At 37.6% G+C, this 27,927-nt stretch overlaps 5 protein-coding genes across 7 annotated transcripts; all 5 read left to right on the plus strand.

Moving 5' to 3' along the window:
• The first annotated feature begins 416 nt into the window (after window positions 1–416).
• LOC116188243 (auxin-responsive protein IAA28-like) lies at window positions 417–2,449 on the plus strand. The gene is made up of 6 exons (XM_031517467.1): window positions 417–577; window positions 716–941; window positions 1,365–1,645; window positions 1,753–1,876; window positions 2,040–2,107; window positions 2,186–2,449. Exons 2-6 carry the CDS (start codon window positions 802–804, stop codon window positions 2,266–2,268), a joined length of 696 nt encoding a protein of 231 aa, XP_031373327.1. The 5' UTR covers window positions 417–577; window positions 716–801; the 3' UTR covers window positions 2,269–2,449.
• Window positions 2,450–3,035: 586 nt separating this feature from the next.
• On the plus strand, window positions 3,036–6,831 carry LOC116188242 (protein SAWADEE HOMEODOMAIN HOMOLOG 1-like). 3 transcript variants are annotated; one of them, XM_031517466.1, is made up of 11 exons: window positions 3,036–3,232; window positions 3,325–3,475; window positions 4,563–4,648; window positions 4,752–4,797; window positions 4,903–5,041; window positions 5,242–5,305; window positions 5,514–5,565; window positions 5,662–5,805; window positions 5,948–6,067; window positions 6,249–6,322; window positions 6,705–6,831. In XM_031517466.1, exons 1-10 carry the CDS (start codon window positions 3,225–3,227, stop codon window positions 6,291–6,293), a joined length of 855 nt encoding a protein of 284 aa, XP_031373326.1. In that variant the 5' UTR covers window positions 3,036–3,224; the 3' UTR covers window positions 6,294–6,322; window positions 6,705–6,831. The 3 variants fall into 3 exon arrangements, with proteins under 3 accessions (XP_031373326.1, XP_031373325.1, XP_031373324.1); XM_031517465.1 differs by lacking the exon at window positions 6,705–6,831 and adding an exon at window positions 6,415–6,662 and having other exon boundaries at window positions 3,039–3,232; XM_031517464.1 differs by lacking the exon at window positions 6,705–6,831 and having other exon boundaries at window positions 3,044–3,232; window positions 6,249–6,662.
• A 577-nt stretch (window positions 6,832–7,408) lies between these two features.
• On the plus strand, window positions 7,409–8,570 carry LOC116188245 (lachrymatory-factor synthase). Its single transcript, XM_031517468.1, has one exon. The coding sequence runs from the start codon at window positions 7,773–7,775 to the stop codon at window positions 8,298–8,300; it is 528 nt and encodes a 175-aa protein (XP_031373328.1). The 5' UTR covers window positions 7,409–7,772; the 3' UTR covers window positions 8,301–8,570.
• A 1,811-nt stretch (window positions 8,571–10,381) lies between these two features.
• Window positions 10,382–11,649, plus strand: LOC116187052 (lachrymatory-factor synthase). Its single transcript, XM_031515634.1, has 2 exons — window positions 10,382–10,786; window positions 11,370–11,649. The coding sequence occupies exons 1-2, from the start codon at window positions 10,453–10,455 to the stop codon at window positions 11,513–11,515; spliced, it is 480 nt and encodes a 159-aa protein (XP_031371494.1). The 5' UTR covers window positions 10,382–10,452; the 3' UTR covers window positions 11,516–11,649.
• A 2,949-nt stretch (window positions 11,650–14,598) lies between these two features.
• LOC116188969 lies at window positions 14,599–16,206 on the plus strand. The gene is made up of 2 exons (XM_031518428.1): window positions 14,599–14,774; window positions 15,531–16,206. The coding sequence occupies exons 1-2, from the start codon at window positions 14,772–14,774 to the stop codon at window positions 15,993–15,995; spliced, it is 468 nt and encodes a 155-aa protein (XP_031374288.1). The 5' UTR covers window positions 14,599–14,771; the 3' UTR covers window positions 15,996–16,206.
• Window positions 16,207–27,927: the final 11,721 nt, after the last annotated feature.

Genomic DNA, 27,927 nt, shown 5'->3' on the forward strand with positions numbered 1-27,927 from the left:
AAGGCATAGGATGTCCAGCAATGGTGGGAAGAATCTATCCCCCCTTTTGCCTTCTCTAATCTCGTAAAATCCAATCGAATGGGAGCCCCCCTTAATCTCCTTTATCCTGTTGAGTTTATTGAACTAAACTGTATGGAGCATCCGATGATCAATTCATTCAAGGAACAACCCGGCCAATGTTATGGTTCCTCATCATAAACTTAGATTAATCAATCAATCAATCGGTCAAATGTGACTTTGGGATGGTGAATGGAAGTTTAAAGTTACTCCGCGTGTATACTCCACTAAGTCCTTTTCAACTCGGTAGTGCGGCTTCGAGTTTTGGCAGATAGAATCTTCATCCTCAACTTCCTTTCGACGCCATTGTTCCTGGGAGTCCCACTCAGGTATTATATAAAGTTCGCAAAGTTAAAACTATAACCCCTGCAAGAAAGTAGTTAAAGCTTCCCAAACAAATTATTCCCGGGTTTTTTTTCTTCCAGAAGATCGGGTTCATCTCGGTGTATGCCTTATTTATCGACTCATGGACGAGAGAAGGAATCAGTATCATATGCTATATGTTCACTAAGCTACCAAGGTGATCCTTTTCTGCTGTTCCTTTCCGGTGTCTGCCATCTGCTTGGTTTCCTGCCTCCCGATCATAGCATTTTGAATCGTTATCACCAAAACCGAGTGAGATTCTTGCCATTTTTCGTGACCAGTATTTCATTTTCAGGTACAAAAGAGTTTATATTCTCGCCGGCCTTCCTCCCGGCAAGCTAAAGCTTGAAGAAGATACGCTGGCCTTATTCTGGGAATCGAATGGACAGACCTCGAAGTTCTCAGTTATACTGTTCTCTTGGCAAGGAGAAAGAAAGGGCATCATCAGCAGACGATAACACCTTGGAGTTGAGTCTTAGCCCTCCTGGGGAAAGAAAATGTACCATGAGCACTCCGAAAAGGTATCTCTAGCGAAAAAAATTTAGTAATTCCTATTCCGATAAATCCGAAGACTGATGTTTCCTTCGGGTTTCTTAATTTATGTCTGCTGTTATATGGAATGGTCTGCCTTCTGTCACAATCATGGTTAGTTTAATTTTTTGCTGTTCTAGGACTGATGCTAAAATTGCCACAATTGAGAATCCGCTCATTTTCAAACTACAGAATCGACCTTTTGTAAAAACTACTTCAGTCTGTTTGTGGTCCTTATATTTCTCGAGGTGAATTGCCAAGTCCAGTTGGGACTTGCACTTCAATATGCTTGGCATGTATCATCAGCTAGGAAGTCCTAGTAAGTAATAACTTTTTCCATATCTGCAAGTCTCATGAAAAATCGCTGCAAAATGATCTGAAAACTTAAGCTGATGGCATACCGAACTTTGCAGAAGCTCGGATAGGCCAGTTGTGGGGTGGCCTCCAGTAGGCTCGTTTAGGAAGAACCTGGCGGGCAACAAACACGCCTATTCTTCTTCCCCTCCCATGGACAAGTTCCGGAAGGGGGAAAGAGACATGGAACTCGAAGCTGCCCTCACAGTGAACCAACACCTCTTTGTGAAGATTTACATGGAGGGCTTCCTGATCGGGAGGAAAGTGGACCTTCTAGCCTACGACAGCTACAAGAAACTCTCTGTTGCCATAGACGAACTATTTGGAGGCCTAGTTGCAGGTAGCTTTCACTCTTCCCGCCGAGAATCCCACTTTTTATTAGTTGAATTTTCCCTAGATATGAATTCCTTGTCTAATTTCATCTATCCTCATTTCAAACTGATGCAGTTGATCGATGGAATGAAGAAACAACGACCGAAGAACATGGTGATGTTGACAGTAATCGAGAATATACTCTGGTCTACGAGGATAACGAAGGGGACATAATTCTTGCCGGGGATGTTCCATGGAAGTAAGCTAATGCTGCTTCTATGAGTTCCGCTTTAAATACGTAAAATACAGAGACATCTACTTCTCAATTGGGCTTAGAGATGATCATGGGCTAGGCAGGACCAAGTGATGCCCCACTTTTTGGGTCCCCAACTAAATCATTTGTGCTGTTTCTGTTCTTGCAGCATGTTTGTATCCACAGCAAAGAAGCTGCACCTGATAAGAAGCTCTCGACTTTCGACTAATTTGCTGGGTGAGTGTTACCTCGAAAATCTTTATCTTCGATGATCAGATTGTTTCAGAATATAAATGGATTTGCTCTGTCTCTCAGCAACCGGTAGCTGTGATCAAGCAAAGGTCGCACTTGATTCTGCAATGGGAGATGAAAGATATAGCAGCAAGCAACCGTTTTAAGCTGATCCACGGGCTCGATATTGTTACTTATCTTTGTGTAAAAAAATATTATAGCGTGCCTTTCTTGCTCATACCTTGTCTCTCAGTATGGAAATTCAGGGATCTGATCAGCGATATATGCAAATATGTAATTTGTTCATCAAATATGTGAAAGACCGAGTGAATCTCCAATCCCATGCAAGCTTTCGGTCAAAGGCGCTACAACTCAATTATGTGAAAATTGTTGTTCAATGGGGGAAGAGAAGAGACATAACACGATGATCCTATCCAGCAAACCCGCAAGGTATATTGAACCTTTGATCAAACTTAATAATCTGCACAGACAAGACAGGGTAGACTACAGTATAAATCTCATGACAGAACAAACCAGTGCCCAGAGTCGTGCAACGATCCTCCAGTCACGATCGATAGAGACAGATCATACGGCTTAACTGACAAATTATAGCATCCTATGTAATGTAGCAGACGGCCATAACCTAATGCCTTCCGTAGTTCTGTGAAAAGCATACAAGAATACCAATCATCTCATCACCAACCAAACTGCCATGACAAACCAGGAAAGCCGGAAACAGAACAGAAAGCATTTTCCAGCCTCTACGACGCTGACAAACTCCTCTGGAGCCATCAATCAAGAAAGTTCAATTCACATCAAGTTGGCCCGTGATCAACGAAATTCAAGAAAAGTTAAAAGTTTATCTCCATGCTTATATGTGCGTGATATATTCACTTTTTCACTAAAAATACAAGGTCGGTCCCGTCTATACGGTGTGGAATACGGGCATATATGCCGCAATTTTCCAGTTAATACGGTATACGACCCGTACCCCGATAAAATCCATAAGGCAAGCAAAATGTTCCATTATGATGCTCTATAGATATGCAGGCTCGGAACTTGACATTTATTTCATGGCATTTCCCCAGAAAAGGGCCTGTCTTTTGACAAAAATGCTCCATTAATGTCACGGCAAGTTTAGGGTTTTTTCTTTCCTTTCCCAACCATTTCTTTGGTTATTCTCTTCCTCCTGTCACCTTCTTCATTCGCCATCGCCATCACAGAGAGGTTTGTGGCCAAACATGGGCGGTTGCTGCTGCTTCCGATCGTAAAATTTTGGGGTTCGTTCTATGTGCCGGGAGGTCCCCGGAAATGGATCGTCTCCGTCCCCGCTCCCGGCGCCGAGAGCCCTCCTCCGGGTTCACGAAATCGGAGGTGAAAAAGTTTCTTCTTTTGGTTTTCCTGAGCTGTTTCCTGAACTGGGTATTCGTGTCTTTGTCCCATTGATGCTGTGCCATACTGCCATGGTCTGTAGATTCTCCAAAATTTCAGCTTTCAGTGCCGCAGTCTTTGTTCAATGCTCTTCACTGTCAATGTGCGCAACTGTTGGTTGGTTTCTTCAATGCTGGTCCTGAGTCAATCACTGGGGACTTTAGCTGACAGGTCTAGGAACTTGAAGCAGTCTCTTGATTGCTAGTTCAGTGTCCATACACTGTAGTTTGCGGAATGATGAATTGATGCCCCTTAAAATGTCGTATTACTGGAGAAATGAGGGAGTTACTGCGATATTCAATGCCGTTGTTTGGCCATGATCATCAACCGGAAATGATCTATTATGTTTTTGGCTCTGTTCTGATGGCCATAAACATGATGCTTCTAGAGTATCGCATAATACTCGGCTAGGAGCTTTCGGGCTTGTTTGCCTTGCTGTATGGTCTGGAAAACATGTATGCATTCAGTTTTTCTCTTGTGTTGGTTGTGCAACATCATACCTTTGATTCAGGCCGTGCATCTCTGAGCTTGATCAGCTATATGTAAATATCACTCGCTCAGTTTGCTCGTATACGTTTGACTTAATTTCAGTTTTATTGGAGAGAGATGAGTACAAACTTGTTGAGCCAAAATAATGCTTTTTACAGCATGTATGCTGACTTGAGTTTCCATTCTAATTCTGCATCTGTTCACTTTTCTGTATTTGCACTTCTAATAACCTTTATCCACTCTGTAAATAAACATTTTTTGATGATTAATGATGTAGCTGGCTATTTCTTGCAAACACTAAGTTTTAGAAGCAAAAATAATGTTTTAGAGCCTACACGTGCATCGTTTTGTAATAGAATAATGTTTTGGGGTTCTATTACCTTTTCCGCAAAAGCAGGATAATCTGCCATTCAAAGTAGCATTGAACATGGAGCTCCTGGACATATCATGAGATATGTTTGAATAGTGATTCCTGAACATATCATGAGACAAACATCGGTATGATGAACTAAGTTATTCCTCTGCTGAATGTCACAAGCAGATTGAGAAATTGGAAAAGTTGCTGGAGGAATCGGGATCAGAAACAACCACCAGGGCATTCTGTCGCAAGATAGCAACAAGATTTAAGTAAGTGCAATACTTTACCTGGGTATTGTAGATTTTTTTTGGAATTGAGGACTCAGCAGCTTTTTTTGAGCTGATTTCCTGTTTCTATGTTACATATCTGCAGCTGCTCTGCAGCTCGTGCTGGAAAACCTCCTGTGAACTGGACTGAGGTTCAGCAACTTTCTCTGCATCCCTGGTTTTCTAGAGTACCACTTCTTCTTTCTTTCATGCTTGAATACCAGCATGTCTTACCTTTTAAAATTTTTGCATTGAAGGTGCAAAGCTGGTTTTTGGATAGGCGACAGGACCGTGATAGGAAACCCGCTTCTTCAGTTGATTTGCATCAGGATTTATCGGTTCTACCCGGAAGTCTCCCTTTGAATAAAGTACACGGGGATTCTGAAGTACCTGAAGGTGCTGTTCATCCCGATTTAGTCATTCTATTATCTATGAATTGGCATCAAGAATTCTCGTTACTTGATGCATAGCCCGCCCAAAAAGAATTGTTGTTTGTTGTTCATTTTCTCATATGTATCTTGTCACTTGTTTAAAGAGCTTATGGTAGAATTTACTGATGGGCTTACATATTATCCCTTTTTGCTGGCAATATTCAGGGTTAAAGGTCCCAGATCTATCAGAAGTGGAATTTGAGGCCAAGTCATCAAAAGATGGGGCATGGTAAGGGATGATAAACATCAAGAATTATTTAGTCAATAATTTCATAGTTTAAAATTCTGTGCTTGTTCTCTTTTGATTGGATTGTTCTTGTCTTGGGACTGATAACCATTTGTGCGCGTAATCATTTAATGCGCATCAGATAAGTCTATTTACCTATATGTGTATATTCAAGTTTTAATGCTGGTTTGCTTACATTTTGGTCCTGCAGGTATGATGTTGATATGTTTCTTGCTCACAGGTTCCTTAGTTCAGGAGAAGCTGTAAGTATCTGTGACTAACAAGGTGCCTTACAAATTGAAGTATTTGCTCCTCTTCTAGAATGAATTTATTTTGCTGGAACTTCCTATGTCGTAAAGGAAGTTCTTGTCAGATTTACTGGGTTTGGGGCCGAGGAAGATGAATGGGTTAACATAAAAAAAGCAATCCGAGAACGTTCTGTACCATTGGAGCACTGGGAGTGTCATAAGCTTAAAGTTGGGGACTTCATCCTCTGCTTCCAGGTCAATATTTGATCAAAAGCCTTTTTCCCTCCTTCAGTTTCTCTCTTTATTTATCTTTTTTTTTTTCCTCTCTCCATACCTTAATTTTATTGACCTGTTCTTTGTAATATCTAATCTCTGGAGATTTTCATTTAAACTGCAGGAGAGGAGAGATCAGGCGATTTACTATGATGCTCACATCGTAGAAATAGGGAGGAGAATGCACGACATAAGGGGCTGCAGGTGTCTCTTCTTGATTCGTTATGATCACGATAACTCCGAGGCACGTGTTTCTCTATCTTTTCTAGTTTTTTTTTTTCATGTACTAAGATTTAAGTAGTAGATTTTCCGAAGGTTTTGACGTATGCTTGCCGAAGAAATATAGATTAGTTCTCAAGTGGCAATCCCTTTCCTCAATATATTTGATTCTTCTGAGTAATTTATTTATTTACTTCTATATACAGGAGAGGGTTCGGTTGAGGAGATTGTGCCGCCGACCTTCATGGTAGATTTGTGGGATGTGCAGAAGATCTTGCTGGTATTTAAAGCAAATAGAAGGGCTAATTTTGTTGGTTTTCAGTGTTTTATATAGCCCTTCTATCATTCATTTTTTTCCCCCCTATTCTTCAGAAGTACAGGTGATATATAGTCCGAGTATAGCTGACAAGTTACTATACGAGAAGATACCACTCTCCAGTTGCATTTTGGTTTGGGTTTAGTTAAGGGTTCTCTCAAAGTAAATGATGAATGTTTTGCGTTAGCGTACAAATGAGCCATAGCCTTCGAGGTGTAGCAGCAAACTATCAGCACTGGACCGTGGCCTTAGTTTCTCGAGCTTGGAACAGTTTCGAAAATCATGCAGTTGGATCCTTCTGATAGCCTCTCTTTGTACGTTTGCTGATGATTAATTTGGCGTGCAGGAGCAGAGCAGAAGGTTACTTGAGCTGTGAGCCGAAGGGTGATTCCCCTTGCATGTAAGAGCATCACCCCCTGCTTTGCGTGGCTTCGAACATGTCAGCAAGCAAGCATCTCACGTGGCATAAAATTTAAAAACAAAAATATTAATTTTTGAAGAATTTAAATATAAAAAAAAGAAGAAAAAAAATTTGTTCGAGAGATCTTCCTCGGCAATGGAAGGAGATCTCTTGAATCGGGGGTGGGGACGCCATTGCCCGGCGACATGGATCGTGGGGTGGGGTAGCCGGCGTAGGCTTCCCCACCCCATGAGTCCATAACATTCGGGGGAGATCTCTCTAAATTTTTTTTAAAGATTTTTGTTTTGTTTTTATTTTTTAAATTTTTTTTACACGGGGGCAGTCAACTTTTCCCTCCTCAAGCCATAAAGTGGTAGCTTTGGGCCACGTCGGATGCCACGCAAGCAGAGGTAATGGCCTCATCGTTAAATCGATCGAATGTATTTGATTGAAATATTTTTAATTTTTATTTAATTAATTATCATGTCTTAAACTTTTTTATACGAAAGCGATACATTTTTAAAATATTTTGTGAAAGCATTATTTTCTCTTGGAAAATTGAAGAACACGTGGCGTGTGATTTTCCACGCTAATCGTTCTTCTTTTCCACAAAACAAAACAAAAACCACATATATCCAAATCAGTAATAAACGCAGAAGAATCCATTTTTATTCATAGGAACCCCTGGATTCCCGGAAGAGACTGTTACGAGTCCTAGAACCGTCAGATGAGCGGGTTTTGAAGTAAATATAGCTCGTCTTTCATCCAACGGTTTCGGATTCTTTAGACGGGCCGAGCCTCGGGACCACGAATGAATAGAATATTGTGCATTTTTTTTTATATCGACACGGTAAAGCGACAAATTAATAGATCACTGACACGTGCAAGATTCTGGCAACCCAACATCCCAAAATTAAAAATTCTCATTGTTCATCTCTATAAGAAGCCCTCCGGCATCACGAATCACCTTTCATAGTTTGATCAATACCGATAAGGTTCATAAGAATATCAACAATGGAGTCCTTATCAGCTCCCAAGTGGAAGGCTAAGGTGTCCACCTTAGCCCTAGAGATGGCCACGGCAGATCAGATATGGCCCCTCCTCCTGGATTTCTTCAACCTCCACCAGTGGTTCCCTAGCCTCGCCATGTGCCGAGGAGTCCATGGTACCAACGGCGAGCCTGGTGCCATTCGGTACTGCACCGGTTTCTCGTTATCAGCGTCGTCGATAGATAGCCAACCGACAAAATATGATCTTGGCAATAAGGATAAGTCCGATCCTGTTAACTGGTCAAAGGAAAAACTCGTGAGCGTAGATCATGTTAAACGGAGTCTAAGTTACGAGATTGTGGAGAACATTGGATTCAAGTCTTACGTTTCCACAATCGGTGTTGTCCCGAGGGGAGACGGGTGCTTGATCGAATGGGAGATTGTTGTCGATCCGGTGGAAGGGTGGGAACTGGATGATTTGGTGAGCAAGTATGAGATGGGTCTTAAGGGCATGGCCAAGAACATGGAAGATCATGTATTGGGAATTCACTAAAAAAGCAAAGAATGTCGCATTTTGTTCACCTTTTTTTTGTTTTTTGTTTTTCTTTTTTTCCTGAGTGAAAAATATTTTTCTTAATTTTGATTTGGTCTTTCCCTAGCTCAAGGAAATTGGGAAGCGTACTTCCATAAATCTTTTTTTTTTTGCCCTTTCTTTTCCTTCTTTTTGGTGTATTTTTTGGCCGGTGAATGTGTATTTCTTGCCTGCTTGGCCTTTTGGCTTAGATCAATTTCCGTCCAATAGTAAAATTTTCAGTATGTACAATATCTGAATTTCAAAAATCCAATAGATTTCGATTAATTAAGATGTAAGTCGCTGACTCACTAAATAATAAAACTTTTCAATCGCAATTTTTTTTTATGTATAAGATTTAAAAATGAGATAATATTCTAAGAAAATGAATATTAAATCATTTGAACCGATGAAGTTGTTCTGTTCAGTAGTAATTTGCAAACTGCCCTATGTTCTCTTGTCGGCAATTATGGTTTTTCTTTGAAAGAGACGGAACCTGGCACATGTTTAAAGATCAACTAGACCGAACATAAACATAGTAAAAGAGCATGCTGCTAGCTTACCCAAAAAAAAAAAAAGAAAAGAAAAGAAAAAGAAAGAAAAAAAGGATGTTGATATTTGAAGTGGCTGGTGGGTAGGACGTCGGAATCATAACACGTGGGTGGACTAAGAGTATTCTGAGATACAAAATACAGTGCAATATTGGACACTATATACATTTATGAGGGAATCCAATCTAAGGTCAATGCCTCGAGGCATAGCAACTTTGATTATCACTCTCTAATTCAATATGCTTGGCATGAGGGACCATTTGCCTTGAGTAAAGTGCATGTCCCATTTACAGGTGTTAATACTTTTATATCGGGGCTAATATCCTGAAAATTCTCTTAATTAAAAGATCATACTTATAATAATATGAGTTATGATTTACATGACACTTTTTTAAGAGTTATTAACATATATGAGTATTGGAAAGCTTATTAGGTACGACTTTTAGGAGAAATTTGCATTTTTACTTAGTAATACTATCATCACATATTGAGAAAAAAAAATGTCAATGGATTTGGCCTGGTTATAAGAATGAGCGATCCACCCGATCTCATATTCGAAACCCTTGTGGCCAATTGGATCCTTTAGGTTTAACTTGTCATGTGTTGCTTAGTTAGTGTGCATATGGAGCCGTGGGTATTAGTTAGGTGAAATCCAGACATCTCATGATTAAAAAAAATAAAAAACAAAGGGAAAGAAAAGGAAAGGGTGGCAAAGGAAGCCTTAGTACGCCGTTATCTTTTGTATAAGTGCCTTCACATACTTAGTGACCATTCGATATGTGAAATGGAATAATGTTTGTGATGTCAATAGTATTAACATTCAAGTTTTCTAAGTATTCGAATATAGAATTAGTAAGAAAAGTTAATTAGATTGTTTTAAAGGATTATGAGGCGTAGAAAATCGAAAAAGATCAAGATGAAAGCTCTTCTATATGTCTAGTACTGCTGAATTGTCAAACAAAATCTCTTTACCTCACAATAGGTTTGAGATTATATTTAGCCCTTATTAGGTGTATATATATATATATATATATATACAACCTCTCTCTTAATATTGATCTTTTTAGAGATGCATATCCAACTTCTTTAAAATCGAATGGACCGATTCCGACCGGATCATAATTCCACGCTTATGCACTAGCCTGAGCATTAAGGATATATAATACTCATGATTTAGTGCCCGAATTATACTCCGAATAATTGATTTATCACAATCTAAGTAAAGCAACCACTTAACTTACATGTATAAAATATACATATGATTTGATTAACCTAATCGATTCCACTAATATAGTAAGTTAATAATCTTTCTAAATGGAAATTTTATTATTTTAGCCCTAACTAATTTGATCAATTAAAGGATTAGATCAAAATGGGGCTAATTGATGAGAGTTATTATTAAAAGGGAAAATAAATAAAAAAAGGTCCGAATATTGATTTGCTATGCAAAGTAACTATCATAATTATTCCTAAATGGAATTTGAATAGGACATGATAAAACAGATAGGTAACCTTTTGTCTCATAGCTTTTGTTCTCTCTTCGCTCTCGCTCTCTCTCTCTCTCTCCCCACAGAGAAAGATCCATGGCGGAAGAAAAATCCCAACCAAAATGGGAAGGCTCGTCCACGGCGGAGATAAGGCCCTTCACGGCGGCCCAAGTGTGGCCGCTCCTGGCGGATGACTTCTGCAGCCTCCATAAGTGGCTACCCGGCATAGACACCTGCCGCTGGGTCGAGGGGACTCCCGGACAGCCCGGACTGACCCGTTACTGCGCCGACTCGTCGACTTCCAAGTGGGCTAATGAGAAGCTGATCGCCATCGATGCTCAGGAAATGTGTTACAGCTACGAGGTCACCGACAACAATATCGGGTTCCGGTCCTACGTCGCGACCATCCGAGTTTCACCATTGACCGAAGGTGTGGTTACTTAAGATTCTTATAAACAGGAATATATGATAAATAAATGGAATATAATTGATCGAATGCTTTTATGGCACGAGTGATTTCTCATTGCGAGATCACAAAGAACTATGGATTATCTAGGGAGACTTTCTGGTAGCAGGAAGTCGATCCGGATAAATCTCGACTGCACCCTGATCTGATGGTTTTTGTTTTGTTCAGCCTAAACACGATGATATGCAGTGAGATGGCTATGCATAAACATTGTTAAACTTAATTACCATAATGTTCCATTCCATCCATTTTTTGGATGAGGATTATTATGAGTAATATTGTCCATAAAAAGGTTCGAACAAAAGAATCGATGCAATTTTCCAACTACACACTGCCCGTAATGTGGCCATGGCCGAGCAAATGTTCCTTGAGAACGAGCACCGTACGACCGGAATTTTCATCGATCACTCGATTTATTTCATTATAACGATGTTTATTCATTGAGTTGTTATTTTCCTTCCTTCAGCAGTTCCATGATCCCCAATAATGTTTTGATACTTAATTTTTCGACATGTACAACCCGACGACCGTCACGTATCGAACACAGGAGCTGGGTGCAAGGTTGAGTGGTCTTTCACGGTGGAACCCGTGGAGGAGTGGAAGCTGGAAGATATGAGGGCTTTCATTGAGTCCGGCCTCCACGGCATGGCCCGCAATCTGGAGACTGCCCTTAAATCGCAAGAAACTGCTTGATTGATGATAATCGCTCGACTTTATTTTTCTTGTTATTGTGATTATCATCATCATCTATTGAGAACTGGTAATATGAATGAATACATCTATGCTATATTATTAATAAAAGTATTATAGTATGATCATTTTGTTTTTGTTGGTTGCCTTTTTGAATGCTTACATTACAGAGGTGGGACACCGAAAGCTATGGTTGCCAATGAGTGATTTTCATACATACATACGTACATATATATATATATACATATATATATATATATAATTTCATATGGTCTCGACTAATTAAGACTCTTCCAATGTGATTTTAGACTAATCAAGACTCTTCCTGTAAATTTCTTTTATTCACAAAGATTCGAATATGAGAGTATAATTAAGAGAAACAATTATCGAAACACCTGAATTCATCCAGGTAGCAGTAATCTTCATATTTGTAATTATGACTTTTCCCAAAACACAAGAACATGGGTTTGTCAACAATTTCCCGGAATTCTTGCTTAATATGGGGGGCAAAGCAGCGAGTTTTCGAGACATGCATAAGTCTCAATTTCGGCTTTTTAAAAGTGATGGACTAGAAGCACTTTCATTCCTCAGGTTAAATTCGATGGCTGAAGGAAAAATAGTTTCAGTTGATAGGTAAAAGATACATTGCGGTCTTATTAGAAAAGTAGCATAAATTGACCAAGAAAAAAGGAAATTGGTACAATGGTGCTCGACCTCAGTCCAAAACAAAGAGACCTTTGCTTTGCATTCAGCTTTTTCTCAATGGAAAATTTCGTATTTTATTTTTATTTTGTTTTCCTTATCGATTATTAGGCACTTGGACAGATTAAATAATGAAGATACGTAGAGGAAGGAGTTTTAGTACAATGGCACAATGTACCGGTTTGAAACCGAGGTCTTGGGTTTGATCTCATCAATAGGACTTGTGTGTCCCTCAATTTTTTATATTTGTACTATGTTCGTGGGTCTCCTTTAAGATCAAAAAAAGAAGAAGATATATATGGACTTGTGCGAAGTTTACGTCAGTTCGATATTATTTGGTGATTTAGGCATAGCATAAATTTGAAGCCCAACGTGCAGTTCGTAATATAGCAGGTGGCCCAAAAGTAATCCCGGCCCAATTTGGGGCCCACGTTCTGCGAGCAGTCAAGGACCTCGACTTTGAAAAAAAGTGGATCAATTTAGTCCTTCAATATCGATTTAATGTAGAGAACTCTTTATCGGGGCCGTAGAATAGAAATCGCGGTCAGTGGCTGGCTTCCAAATTATGTTGAGGGCTCTCTCTGGCATTGACATCAATATATAGCATCAAAAGCATTAATGAAACATAATCTTAAAAGAAAAAGAACTGAAAGTTACCGTTTGCTCAGATTCGCTCTCATTTGGAAATGACACACACATATTATCCTTGTAACATGGTTGATGTACGCGACACTCATGTGTAAAACAATGTCCAACATTCACTAACAAAATTCTGTCGTACAAACTCGCACACCATTCAGATCGTTGTCATGCTGACTGTTTGTATTGCGCTAAGCTCGATGCCTCGATCAGATTTCAAGATCACAATCCCGCGCATGTTTTCTAACCTATGAGATTGTTTCCTTGAATTATTCTTAGTATTTCAATATATTGCCCTATGTTTTCAAGAAAAAGAAGCTGCATTGCCCTCTTATGAATCTATTTACTCGTCGATGTCGCTGTATCGACTCCTTCATCAGTTGTAGACAAGTCACATGAACGAACATGTAACTTGCCGCAATTTTCTAATGCACTTTCTTCATCAGAAAGAGATACTTCGCAATGGCCAGAGTTCGTGATTATCTACTGGAGAGATCACGATGGGGACCACCTTCTTGGCTATGATAAAAAACAGAAAAAGAAAAGAAAAACGGTTTAACTTTTGTTCTGCTTAAATAAAATCTCGGGTTCGAGTCCTTGTGAATGCAACAAAATTCAAGCTGCGAGAGTTTTACTTCTTAGTGGGCCGATCCGGCTCGACTGAATTAGTTGGGATCTAATTGGACTCCGGATACTAGGGTTCGTACCGAAAAAAGAGAAAAGCTTGTTGTAGGGGACCGACCACTCTATATACGTTCATGTAGCTTCATGCTTCTCATGCGTGCAACGAACTATTTATCTCTATACTTTGGAAAAATCTATTCTAGACCAGGATGAGCTACGTTGTAAGTGGATAAGAACCGACTCCAAGTGGATTTGAATTTGATTTTATCATGTAAATCATGACACACTTTTCTCAAGCCATTGAGGGCTCGAAGTGCACAAATATACTGATAAATTGTTCACCCACAAATGTCCGAAAACTTTTTATAATATCCGAACACGCGCTCTATCATGAAGATCAATTAGAAAAACAAGCATGATCTATCTCATAGAATTGTTTACCATATATCCCGGGTGTCACTGATGTGATGTGTATGATCAATACTTTTTCATATGAAAATTAATTGAATCTATCAAGAGAAGGTATAGCGCAGTGGCGCACCTCTCACCCAGTGACCAAAAAGTTCTCGATTCGATACCCAGTGAGACTACCCGTGCTCCTTTATTAAATATTTCAGATTTCTATTTCAATGTATTTGGCCAATGGAACTTTATTGTAGCTGAAGGAAAAAAAAGAAAAAGAAAAAGAAAATTAATTGAATCTAACCCATTTTCGCAGCCGTTCAAGTTTACATCTTTTTACATCTCGTCAACGCCCACAAGTTGCAATTACTAAATTATATAATTAAAACTCTGTTGCGGTTTTACAATTGAACAGATTATGTCGAAAACTGGAGTTTCTAAATCAATGTCACATTATTGTTCCCAAATTGCAACGGCGAGGAGAAAAAGATATATCTAGTTGAAGCAATTTGATCATTAATTATCCAGAAAGGGAAATTAAAAAAGCAACCCTATAGTCACATATATCTCCACAAAAGTAATGCGCAGATGTCCATTTTTCAGCCTGTAAAGAGAACTTTTAATTCATATCTTTGATCATTGATTAAATAAGGCCCATACCCAATTAATACGGCAAACTTCATACTGTTGGTTGGATCTTTTTTTTTTTTTTTTTCCTGCAGATTCGTTAAAAATGAACCATCATATCTTCATGTGTGTATATATAAATATATATAGTTAGCTTGGCCATTAGTTACAAGATAACTGCTCGGAAGAGAAGAGGACGAACAAATTAAATCAGCAGGAAGAAGATCGAAGAAGAAGAAGAAGCAGTTGTGATGCTGTCTCATCAATGGTAGCTTGCTTTAGTGCCTCTTATCCTTGATCGAACCTCTTCTCCTCGTTTGACATAATATAGGTTTCTCAATTTTCTTGTTAATTTGACCCCAACCGCCAACAGATATCCTGTTCACGTCTCTGGTCGAGATTGTGAAGCACTTCAACAGGCTAATACAGTTTGTGCCAACCTCAAGTTAAATGCTCGTTCTATGACGCCATGGTCGTACATGTTATTGATTAATTTCTCATAATTTGTTGTGTACTGACATCAATTCTTATGATTCGTTATTTAATAGGTTTTTCATTTCACTTTGCTAGGTTCTCAATATCCCATGTTCACATGCATGTCCGGTCGAGATTGAGATTGTGAATAGTTTTTTAAGAGGCTATCATCCCTGGAGAAATTTTAGTAGAGTTATTCTGATACCTCAATCTGAATCTTGTCCTATGCCGCCACGGTCGTGTTACTGACTAATTTCAGTGACAGTCGTACTACTATATATATGTTGTGTATAGAGTCAGACTGCCACCAAAAACTCCTATACTAAGGGGTTCTACCTGGTTTTATTTATGGGGGAATAATTCGCTAAGTTTTCACGAGTCATTGAGACGAAATGTACTCTAAATTACGTTGTGTATATGATTGTAAATATAAAGGAAACAGTTTTTCTGAGATTCGCAGTTGTTAGGTAAGTATACAAGGCAAGTAAGATGCATCTTGTTATCGGTCGAAGTATCAGGCTAATATTGGCCTTCCTATGCACGTCTGTAGGAAGGTCAAAGACTTCATAAGGCGTTCTCCGACGTATCAATAGAATTCAATAGCTACATGAACATTATTGATGAAATTGCACTGGCCATACCGACAACCAGTACTGATGAAGTAGAGGAAGTTTCATGTGAATGCTGCGGGCTCAAGGAGGACTGCACCAAACCCTACATCCTCAAGATCAAGGACGCTCACTCAGGAAGATGGGTTTGTGGCCTTTGCTCCGAGGCTGTGAAGGAAAGGCTGACGAAGTTGTCACCGAGATCGGCCATCAAAGAAGCTCTGAGCTCTCACATGGAGTTCTGCCTCAAGTTCAACAATGCAACCAGACTAAACCCTAAGCTATCCATTACTTGTGCCATGAAGGAAATTGCGAAGAGGAGCTTGGAGCACCGGAACTCTGGGAAGCCGCCGGTGTCGAATAAGATTTACCGTACCACCAGCTGTGTCCCAAGGATTGATCATTGACTCAAGAAAAGTAGTTATACAAGGAACTGCATTAATTGGACTTAATCATGATGTAATTCATATCGTGTGCTAAGGTTAATTAGTTCTGTTCTGCTTTTATCCCTACCGTATGATCACAAATGTATATTCTACGTGGTATATATCGTATACCTTTAAATTGAGAGAAACAAAGGAAAAAAATAAATAAATAAAATAATGGGTTGCAATCGAAGCCAAAGTACTTTATTATCTTTTGCAAAAGGGCCTTCATATCCTTAGCAGTCATTCGATATGTGAAATAGATTGCGATTGTGGGGGGCATCCCGCCGGTCACCACTCCCAATTGAGGTCGGCAGGGCCCTAATTGGGGAAAATCCCCATTGGGGGTGCGGGTGCGACCCCTGCAGGCGATCTTAGTCACTCCCGGGGCTGCATCTTTTTTTTTTTCATTAATTATTATTATTTTAAAAAATAATTTTTGGACAGAAAATGGACGATAGGACTTTAAGTGGCAAAAACATCAAAGATTTAGAATGCAAATGACAAAAAAAAAGTTTAGGACGATAACGATAAAAGCACTAAAGTTTGAGGATCAAAACTGTCTTTTTTCCATATGATTATAACTCTTCAGAAATCTGAGTAGAGGCCTTCAATTTGTTCTATCGAATGATTTTTAATCAAACTAAAACAGTTTTGTCTGGGGATACTCTCCTGAAATCAATAAGTTTCTGATCAATATATATATATTTTTTTGATGAACATGTTTTTGCTCAAATTTTATCTGCAAAATATATCCCTTTGTTTCCTCTTTATTACCCTTACTAAGTTTTTTGACCAATGTGTTGCACGAGACTTTTACAACATATATAATTGTACTGAACTAATTCAAAAGTTAATTGCTTTTTGTTAAATTTAAAAAATTTATACAGAATTTTACAATTATCATAACTTTTGTGAACATATTAAAAATAGTATATTTCACGTCCAATATATTTATGCACATATATTAAAAGTTATTAATTGTTTTTGTTTATAAACTCTTAATCTATTATGCATTTACTAATTTAATGCTATTAGTGTTAATTGTACTAAGTCATTCTAATTATAGAAGAACTTATTTATTATTTTAAATAATATATAGAATTATGTTTACATGATGTAATTGAATATTAATTACCATTAAATCCCTATTTAATTGAAAACGAAAAAGAAAAGTAATGTATAATAGAAAGACATAATTATCATATTAATATTATTACTAAAGGATCAAAATGTAACTTCCTTTTCAAGAATTTAAAGATTAACGAAGAGTCTATGGATCCGAATGGTACTAATTGGAAAAAGTTAATTTATCATAATTAAATTATCATAATTGTTAATTATTCATAAAATATTTGGTAATTTACTTATAAAATATTTAGTTAATGTCAATGAATTGTATATATGTATTTAAAGTTATACCCCCATTTATTGTATCGTTTTCAACTTTTATATATATATATATATAAATATATCTTATTAAAAGTTTTGTGAATATATTAAATGTAATATATTTCATGTCCAAATATATTTATGCATATATATTAAAAATATTAAATACTTTTATTTACAAAACTCTTAATTTATATGCATTTACTAATTTAATCATATTTAGTCCTATTCTATATAAATTTATATTATGCCATTTTTATTACATTGTATTTAATTATATATACATATAGATTGTAATTATAGAAGAAGCTTATTTGTTAATTTTAATTTAAATAATATATAAATGTTGTTTATACGAATTAATGACTTACTTAATTACCATTAAATCCCTCTTTACGTGTACAAATTTACCAATTTGACCCTATTTGACCAAAATAAATGGAATTAATTGAAAATGAAAAATAAAAGTAATGGACAATAGAAATGCATAATTACCATATCAATATTATTACTAAAGGATTAGAATGTAAGTTCCTTTTTAAGAATTTATTGATTAACGAAGAGTAACGAATTCCGATGGACCAGAATGGTACAAATTGGAAAAAGTTAATTTACCAGAATTAAATTAACATAATTTATTAATAATTTTCATAAAATATTTGGTAATTTATTTATAAATTATTTAGTTATTGTCAATAAATTGTAAATATATATTTACAATTGTACCCCATTTATTGCATCATTTTCAACTTTATATATATATATATATCTATATTTGTCAATAAATTGTAAATATCTATTTACTATTATACCCCTTTTTTTTCATATTTGACTAATTATAAATGTTTTATGAGCGCATTGAAGTAAATAATGACTATATATTTAATATTTTTGTAATCGAAACAAAAGTATTATAATATAAACTATTGTTCATTCTCATTGGTCTATAAATGAATTATTAAATATTATTGAATGTTTTTATAGTAAAGTTGCAGCATACGGTTATAAATTTTACATTAAAAATAGAAAATTATTTGTGCACCGTAATATTGGTAAAGAAATTTGGTCCATATGTTGCATCAATTTGGATCACCAAAAAATAATCTCATTTAAATTTATCACTTCTTATAATCAACAAATATATCTTTTTGGATATTGAAAATTTGTTAGAATCTTGGTTATGACGAGAGTTTGATACTGGTAATGTATTCTTGCTCTTTTAAACCAAAGAGTCACTAAAAGACAGTCAATATATAGAGAGAAAAAATGAATCTTTCATAGACCAGATCTCCAAATTGAATTACCATTTGCCTTAAATTTTCATTTCTTATATTAAGCTGCCAATATACCTCTATTCAATGTTATATATATAATTTTGGTTCTTGAAAATTTGTTAGAATCTTGGTTATAACAGGATTTTAATATTGGTCATGTTATCTTACTCTTTTAAAATCAAAGATTCACTAAAAACAATCAATATATATAGAGAAATTCACGAAAAGTCAGAGACTATATTTTCAAATTGGATTACTATTTGTAGACAAAGTTTTCATCAAATTGTTTCATAATCTGAAGAGAATTCATATGGATCTACAACAAATGAAATATGTACATACACTTACTGTTTTTACATTTCTTAGCATATATCTAAATTTTGCTACCTTGCAACTTGCACACACACACTACATTTAAAATGCACTTCCTACTTAGCTATTCGTTTGAATCAATAGAAGATGGAATTCGTATTCACCTAGTAAGGTCATATCATTCATATATAATCAAGCACCTCCTGTAAGAAATCAACCGAAGATGATGTTAGATAGACGCATGAGAGTAAATGCCATCTAATTGCATTTTTTTGGCCACCATCTAATTGCAATTTGAAGTCTATAATATAATTCAGTGGAAATCAACATCAAAATTTTGTTTCTCTATAAATTTGCTAATAGAACTCGCACCTCTAGAATAGAAACATAAATAAATTACCCATGGCTTTGTTTGACAAACTCATAACCCGCACCTGTAGAAAAGATGAAGAAGTTTTGAAGGTATAAATTCTTAATATCATAAGCAACGTAACAAAATATCGAAACATAAATAATATACCTGTATCTTTGTCGGACGAACTCATATGTTGCATGGCTTTTCCATTTAAAAAAATTGAGAGGCTTGGGTAAGGATCAATTGAGGATCATACATATATAGCCAGTTATTGTTGTAGCTATTTGACCACAATAAATGGAATTAACTGAAAACGAAAAAGAAAAGTAATGGACAATAGAAAGGCATAATTACCATATTAATAATATTATTAAAGGATCAGAATGTAACTTCATTTTTAAGAATTTAAAGACTAATAAGAGTAACGAATTCCTATGAATCCGAATGGTACTAATTGGAAAAAGTTAATTTACCATAATTAAATTACAATAATTATTAATTATCATAATAATTGTGCCCTTTATATATATATATATATATATTTATATTGTATAATTATTTACAGTTGTGTCCATATTTAATGTAGGTGATACAACTTTTTATATATATATATATATATATATATATATAGATAGATAGATAGATAGATAGATAGAGTATGAGGTTCTTAGACTCTTTGTCATTTAAAAATGATTAATAACAAAAAAAAATATAAACTTTTCACATTTTAACAATTTTAGCACGAACTTTTTTCTATGCACAAACTTTCGATTTGATAACAATTATAGCACTGCATCAAATTTTTCGTTAATTTGGACGGAATCGAGATCACAGAGGGAACAAATGACCCTAATCGAGGGGGTGATGGTCGAGGTCGTGGTTCCACCAGCCGGAATCGGGAGGATGCCCAATTTGAGGATTTTCCCTATTTCAAAGGGGGGTGAGGGTCTCGATTCTGGCCACCACCCTCTGATTGGAGTCGTCGGTGCCCTCCCCCCAATTGAGGTTGTCGGCGTTCTCTGTGACATCAATTCCGTCTAAATTAACGGAAAATTTGATATCGTGCTAGAATTGTTATCAAATCGAAAGTTTGTGCACTTTTAGGTTAAAGAAAAAGGTTCGTGCTAGAATTATTAAAATGTGAAAAACTTGTGCTTTTTTTGTTATTAACCCATTTAAAAATTGATTTTCGTTACAAAAAAGACTCATGGATTTATTGGTTCTTTTGGTTTTGGAGTTGGAATCTGATTCCACTCAACTCCATCCATATAAAATAAAATAGGTAATAGTAGATGGAGATTAGTTGTAGCAATACTTAGAAAAAAGTAGATACGAGAATTTAGTATTAAATGGTAAAAAAGATAAAAAAAAACATGTATATATGTCTATGTAAAAGTAAATGATGAATTTATTTTTAAAAAATTGATTGTAATAGAAAAAGGTACGTGTGAGAATTTATTATTAAATGGGATAAAAAGACAAAAAAATCATGATTATGTTGTTGAATTGTTGAAAGAATAAAGTGTAGTGAAATATAATTAAAATTCTAAAACCAAATGAAACCTAAATAAAGAATATAATATAGAACTTTTAAATTATCAGGCGAGGGAATATACTGCAACACTACATTACGCTTCCTTTCTCAAATGCAGAAAGAAAAAAGGGTTTTCTCTTTTTTTTTCCTTTTTTTTTTCCAGGCCTCAGGTTGGAAACGCTGAGCCCAATTAAGAGTTATAATGAACGTAGACCTCAGTTTATCTGGGCCGCAATTGAAGGGAAAGCTTTCCCATTGGTATTTTAAACCAAAACTACAAGACATCTTTTCTTCTTCTGCTTCAATTCTCTTCTTGACATGGTATCAGAGCGGTGGTTCTGAGGCCAGCCGTCTCATTTCATCGCCGGTTAGTTTTGCCAAGCTTCATCTGCCAGTGATCCTACTGAGCGTCACCCTTCATTCTTCTGTTTTTCTATCCTGCAAATCCATTCTTCATTCTTCTGTCTTTTCTGAGTAATCATCATGGCCAAACCTACAGACCATAATACCTCAGGTGGAGGCATGTCACTCGTCTATGTCTTCAGCTCTTTCGATGGTCCTGGCACCCAACTTATTTTTTGCAAACTCAACAGTAGGAATTACAACACTTGGTCACAGGCAATGCAAACGGCGTTTCAAGTTAAGAATAAGCTTAGTTTTATCGAGGGCAAAGTAACACAACCAGCTGAAGGGGAACTTTATCATAAGAAGTGGGTAACTTGTAACTCAATGCTAGACTCGTGGATATTCAATCATCTGGATGAAGAATTACAGAACTCAGTTGTAGGGGCAAGAAATGCAAAAACGCTATGAGATGATCTAAAGGAGTGATTTTCTCAAGGCAATGAAACCATTATTCACCTATTGAAGATCGCCATATGTCTACTCAGACAAGACAAGAGATCCGTCTCCGAATATTACTCGAAATTGAAAAGCCTCTGGGATGAGTTGGAATTATACTTGGATTTACCGGCTTGCACCTGCAACGCTAGATTCCAACTTGCGGCATACAAGGAAAAGGAGAAGCTGCATCAATTCCTCATTGGGCTCAATCCCGAATTTTCCACAATTTGCTCACAAATCCTCAGTATGGACCTACTACCGAATGTGAACAAAGCACACTCCATGGCTGCCCACGACGAAGCTTAGCGTCAGATTATACTTGGAAGGGAATCGAATTCAGAAGCATTAGGGTTCGTGGGTGGTGAGGGTTATAACCCTAATTTTAGTTCCAGCAGAAGAGAAATCAAACCTCGGGGATGCTCGTTCTGTGATTACTGTGGTCGAAATGGCCATTATCGGGCCACCTGCTATCAACTCAATGGCTATCCGAGCTCCCATCAATTGAATTCGAGGAATTCGAAGGGCAATTCCTCTGGTTTCTCTCGGCAAGGCGGAAAACATGCGGCGCCTTCTTCTTCCCCGACTCCACCACAGTCTCAGCAGGGAGGAAGTTTCGAGCATTCTAACTTGGGAGGCGGTTCCGAGTATTCTAATTCGGTAGGCTCGAGAAGCTTTTATTCGGGAGGCCTATCCCAGCAGCAGTCGGCCCAAATGGCTCGAGGCCAATGGAGGCCCAATCAGTCGGCCCAACAATCTGTTCATCAGGGTCCAGCTAGCTACATGGCAGCCCAGGCCCACGCAGATCAGCTTGCTGACTTCAGTAAGCTGGCCCATCTTTCTGAGGCCCAATTGTAGTGGCTTATGTCGATGGTCTCACGTGATGATGGTGAGATTAATCAACTAAGTGGTGAGAATTTTATGCCCATTAATTCTAAATTTGATTGGATTATTGATTCGTGAGCTTCACGTCATATGACTGGTAGCCTGGACAATATTTTTGATATTATTCATGTTCACAATGGGCCTACCATACATGTTCCTAATGGTACAACGAAGGCTACTTTTATGGGAAATGTCTCTTTTGGAGCCAACGTGGTTCTCTATAATGTCCTTTATGTACCAGATTTTAATTGCAACTTATTGTCTGTGGCCCAATTATCTTGGGAACTTAATTGTAGTGTACACTATATTTCTGATCTATGTTTCATTCAGGACAACACCTCGGAGAGTATGATTGGAGTGGGTGAACTTCACGGGGGGTCTGGCTTCTGCGACGAGTATCTTCATCATTTCAGTGGGTACGGGCAATGAAAGTAGATGATGGAGATATATGGCATCAGCGGTTGGGACATCTTTCTTCTTGTCTTCATTTCGAGAATAATTCTTTTTCCATAAGCCGTTATGATAATAAGGCACTTTTTGATATCTGTTGCTGGGCAAAACAGACACGGTCCAGTTTCCCCATTAGTTCAAATAAAGCCTCCTTTCCATTTCAGTTAATTCACTGTGACATATGGGGCCCTTACAAAGTTTCATCCATTTCTGGTGCTCGATTTTTCTTGTCAATTGTGGATGATTATAGTCCTGGTGTATGGGTATATCTTGTACGAGACAAATCGGAGGCACGGCGTTTTCTGATTAGTTTTTGCAAGCTGATTTGGAATCAATTTGATTGAACGATGAAAACCGTGAGAAATGACAATGGATCGGAATTCATGAGTCGAGTGGTTCAAGACTATTTTTCCGATAATGGCATCATCCATCAGACTTCATGCATTGACACGCCTCAGCAAAACGGGCGGGTTGAGCGTAAGCATCGCCATATTCTCAATGTGGCCCAAGCCTTAATATTTCAAGCATCACTTCCACTTGATTTTTGGGGAGAATGTATTTCGGAACATCTCATCAACCACACACCTTCGAGTATTCTTCAGGCAAGACTCCATTTGAACTTCTTTTCCGTCAAAAGCCCGATTACCAACATATTCGAGTTTCTGGATGTCTCTGTTATGCACATAATAATCCTCGTCTCAAGGATAAATTCGGGTCATGATCAAGGAAGTGCATTTTCATCGGGTATCCATTTGGAAAGAAAGGTTGGAAAGTTTACGACTTGGAGACTCGAGAGGTTTTTGTTTCTAGAGATGTCTGGTTTTGTGAAGCTAATTTTCCGTTCAACAATGCGCCATCATCTCGTCCACCTAATACCGGCTTTAGATTTTTGGATACTTTGGGCCCAGGTTTTCAAGTGGAGTCGTTCGGTTCGGATGTGCACAACAGCCCACCTGAGCCCAGTTCTGCTCCCCAGATCAATTCCGCTCAGCCCAGTCCAACTGAGCCCAGTCTGGTCGCCCCCAGCCCAGCAGTAATATTTTCAGCTGTGCCCAGTTCCACATATGGGCTTCCCTCGGAGTAACCCATCTCCGCTGGGCCCAGCACGCTGAATCCATCAAGCTCCACTGCTCCCTCCGATCCGCCCATTTCAGTTGCGCCCGATCCGGTTCCTCCGCCCATTTCTATCGACCCGACTACTTCTTCTTTAATTCTAGCGGACAGTATAGCACAGTCTAAGGCTTCCCGCAATATTCGTACACCGACTTGGCTTAATGATTTCGTCTCTCATACTGCTCGTAACTTAGACAACCCCCCTCACATTATTTTACCTGCTCCATCGCATTCTCCAGGTACGTCTCATCCTCTAGAGCATTATCTTGATTATTCTGATCTTGATGCCACACAATTATCGTTCCTTGCTGCAATTGATTCTGACAAAGAGCCAAAGACCTACTCTCAAGCCGCCAAAGATTCCAAATGGTGTCTCGCGATGGCAGAAGAAATTCGTGCTCTTGATGATAATGGCACTTGGACTATTCAATCTCTTCCTCCCGGGAAGAAACCCATTGGATATAAATGGGTTTTCAAGATTAAAAGACGGGCATATGGCACTATGAAGCGTTACAAAGCTCGGCTCGTGGCCTAGGGTTTCACTCAGATTGAAGGGGTCGATTTTCACGGTACGTTGTTTATTGACCATTACTATTGCTAAACAATGGGAGTTACATCAGCTTGATGTCAATAATGCTTTTCTCCATGGGGACTTGGATGAAGAGGTTTATATGTCTCTTCCTCTGCCGCTCCTCATCAGGTATGTCGCTTGCGGAAGTCTCTATATGGCCTTCGTCAGGCCTCTCGTAACTGGTATTCCAAGTTCGCAACAACTCTCATTCAATATGGTTTTCAACAGTCCCAAGCTAATCATTCTTTTGTTTACCTTCTCTCATGGTGGCATATTTCTTGCCGTTCTCATCAATGTGGATGACATGATTCTCGTTGCTAATGACTTCATCTCATGCACTCATTTTAAGGGCTATCTCAACCAGTGCTTTCGCATTAAGGACTTGGATCCTTTATCTTATTTCTTGGGGGTAGAGATTATTCGCAGTAGTTCCGATCTCTTTCTCAATTAGCGGAAGTACACACTGGATATTCTTACTGAGGCTAGTATGCTCGGTTCTCGACTTGCTTATTTTCTTATGGAGCAACAACATCAGTTGTCCACCGACAGTGACAATCCCATTCCCGATCCAGGACAGTATCGTCGTCTCATCAGTCGCCTCTTATACCTCACCATCACTAGGCCAGAGCTCAGTTATCCTGTTCATATCATATCCCAGTTCTGACAAGATCCTCGTCAATGACAATGGGATGCTGCCCCTGCACGTGCTCCGCTATCTCAAGCAATCCCCTGGACAAGGAATTTTTCTTCAGCCAACCTCTTTGTCTTTAACGGCTTACTGTGACGCGGATTGGGCTAGCTGCCCTATGACTCGATGGTCTTTGACCGGATATTTCATCACCTTAGACGGCAATCCTATCTCTTAGAAGACTAAAAAACAAACAACAGTCTCCAAGTCCTCCGCTGAAGCCGAATATCGGGCCATGGCAGCAACTGTCAGTGAGCTCTTATGGCTCCGCTCTCTCCTTAGCTCTCTTGCTGTTTGTCATGCGAGTCCAATGCGTCTTTTCTGCGATAATCAAGCAGCTATTCACATCGCCTCTAATCCAATTTTTCAGTAACACACCAAGCATATTGAAATCGATTGCCAGTTCATTAGGCAACATTTGCGCTCTGAAACTGTAGAAACCCCCCACGTGTCTACACGCTTGCAGCTGGCAGACATTTTTACTAAGGCACTTGGGCAAAACCAATTCCGTTTTCTCCTCAGCAAGTTGGGAATTCAGAATCCTCATTCTCCAACTTGAGGGGAGTATTATGAAAAGATTTACTTTCCATTGTAATTTATGTACATATTTTTATATTCCATACTTAGAACACACTAGTTTAGCCGTAGATGTCGGTTTCCTTATATTGTTTTGGACCTAAGTATATACATACCAGATTGATGAGTGAATACAAAGAATCTTCTTCCGCTTCAATTCTCTTCTTGACATCTTTGTTTTTTGATTTTATGACATGACACATACAATGCAACATGTTATACTATCAAAAATTTTTGTGTCACAATTCAGAGACTGAGGATATGAGATCCACTTTTCTAATATGTCTACTTTCTTTATGGCATTATTCGAGATATCAAAAGCCAAAAGAGAGAGAACAACACCAAATTAATTGTCGAATTTGCTTTACGTACTTTGGCCTTTATTCGTATCATGAGGTGAAAATCGACGAGAGACGAAACATCCTATCAACTCAAGAATAAACCCGACAACAAGATAATTGATATATGTACATATAATATATATCTATATATATATATAATTAGACGTTAGCCGTTTGAAGGATTTCCTTTTCCTAATGATTCATTCAGCGGGTACTGGCGAATGGCTACTAAGCAATTCAAAGTTTCTTTCCTGAAAAATACTATGTTTCCGTATGGTATCGCATGGAAAAAAAAAATGTATGGTCGAAATAACAGATGAAATTGATTGATTCACACCTATTATAAATTGGGCGTATTTATTAACCTACCGTCGCAAAACCACTTCTTTATAGCTAGTGTCAGTAAAGTGATATCAACGACCGACTCCGGTGCCTCATTAGACACTCAGCTAGATGTTAAATGCTTTGAATGGAAAAAGGGAAAAGGGAAACTGGAAAATTTGGGCATAGTTATCTAACCCTAAAAGGGTGGTCCAAATTTAGGGACCTTTATGCATATATTAGGGTTCATGTTCATCTCTATCCATGAGCGCAATAATTGTGAGATGGTCCCAATTGTTTCCCAATCCCTAAATTGTTGTGCTCCTTTTTATACAAAAGGTGAATTCCCAATTGCTCCAAAATCTCATATCACACGTACGTGAGTGTCACACGTGCATCGCTCTAATCTTTATCGAACATAAAGGTTCAATTCTCGACCATGCAAAGCATCATATAGATTAATTACCCCGAGAAAGTCTAACTCATTGAAATGATTTGTCGCTAAATATAATTCGCGAGCTCCTTCTATCTGTTTCCTTGATACTCGATTTGATGTATGTATCATCATTTATTTATCCATGGTGTTTGTTTTTCCTTTCTTGGAAACATATAAAAAAATTTCTCTATAGTTGTTAAAAAATTAAAGCTATTGTAACTCTCGTTCTCACTAATGTATATCTATACGAGGATATGAGTAGATATTCCTCCTACTTAATCTTTATATCGAATCTCTTATTATGACGGAAATTTTTGGTTGCTGCTATGAAATGTCAAATGTTATTCGTAGATGATTAGAATAAATTTGTGTGCGCATTGCAGGTTTTGTGCGCGCATTGCAGGTTAGGAACCATATATATATATAAATATATCTATATAATCATACATATTTATACAAATATATCAATAATGAAGCATATTGGACCGATAGGGCCTCCCCTTACCTCCTTTTGAGAAATAAAGTTTAGTTAAATGGAAGCCTGTAAGATTAAATCAAATCCTTTCTTTCAATTCAAGCATTTATGTTTGTTTCTTTCTGTTATTAATAATATGACAATGACATCGTCTTGTAGAATCTAATGAGATGCACGCATTATTTGATTTGATGGTCTGTATAAGGATTTGATAGATAGTACCCAATAGACTATTGCTATCCCTACATGATAATATAATGGAATTGAAACTACCTGAAAAGTGAACTTCTAAATCTTATTATCCTCAATGGAATATCTTCTCTTATATTTTATTTTATTATCAAGCGAAAA

This window comes from Punica granatum, chromosome 8 (genome assembly GCF_007655135.1).
Source record: "Punica granatum isolate Tunisia-2019 chromosome 8, ASM765513v2, whole genome shotgun sequence".
NCBI lineage: Eukaryota > Viridiplantae > Streptophyta > Magnoliopsida > Myrtales > Lythraceae > Punica > Punica granatum.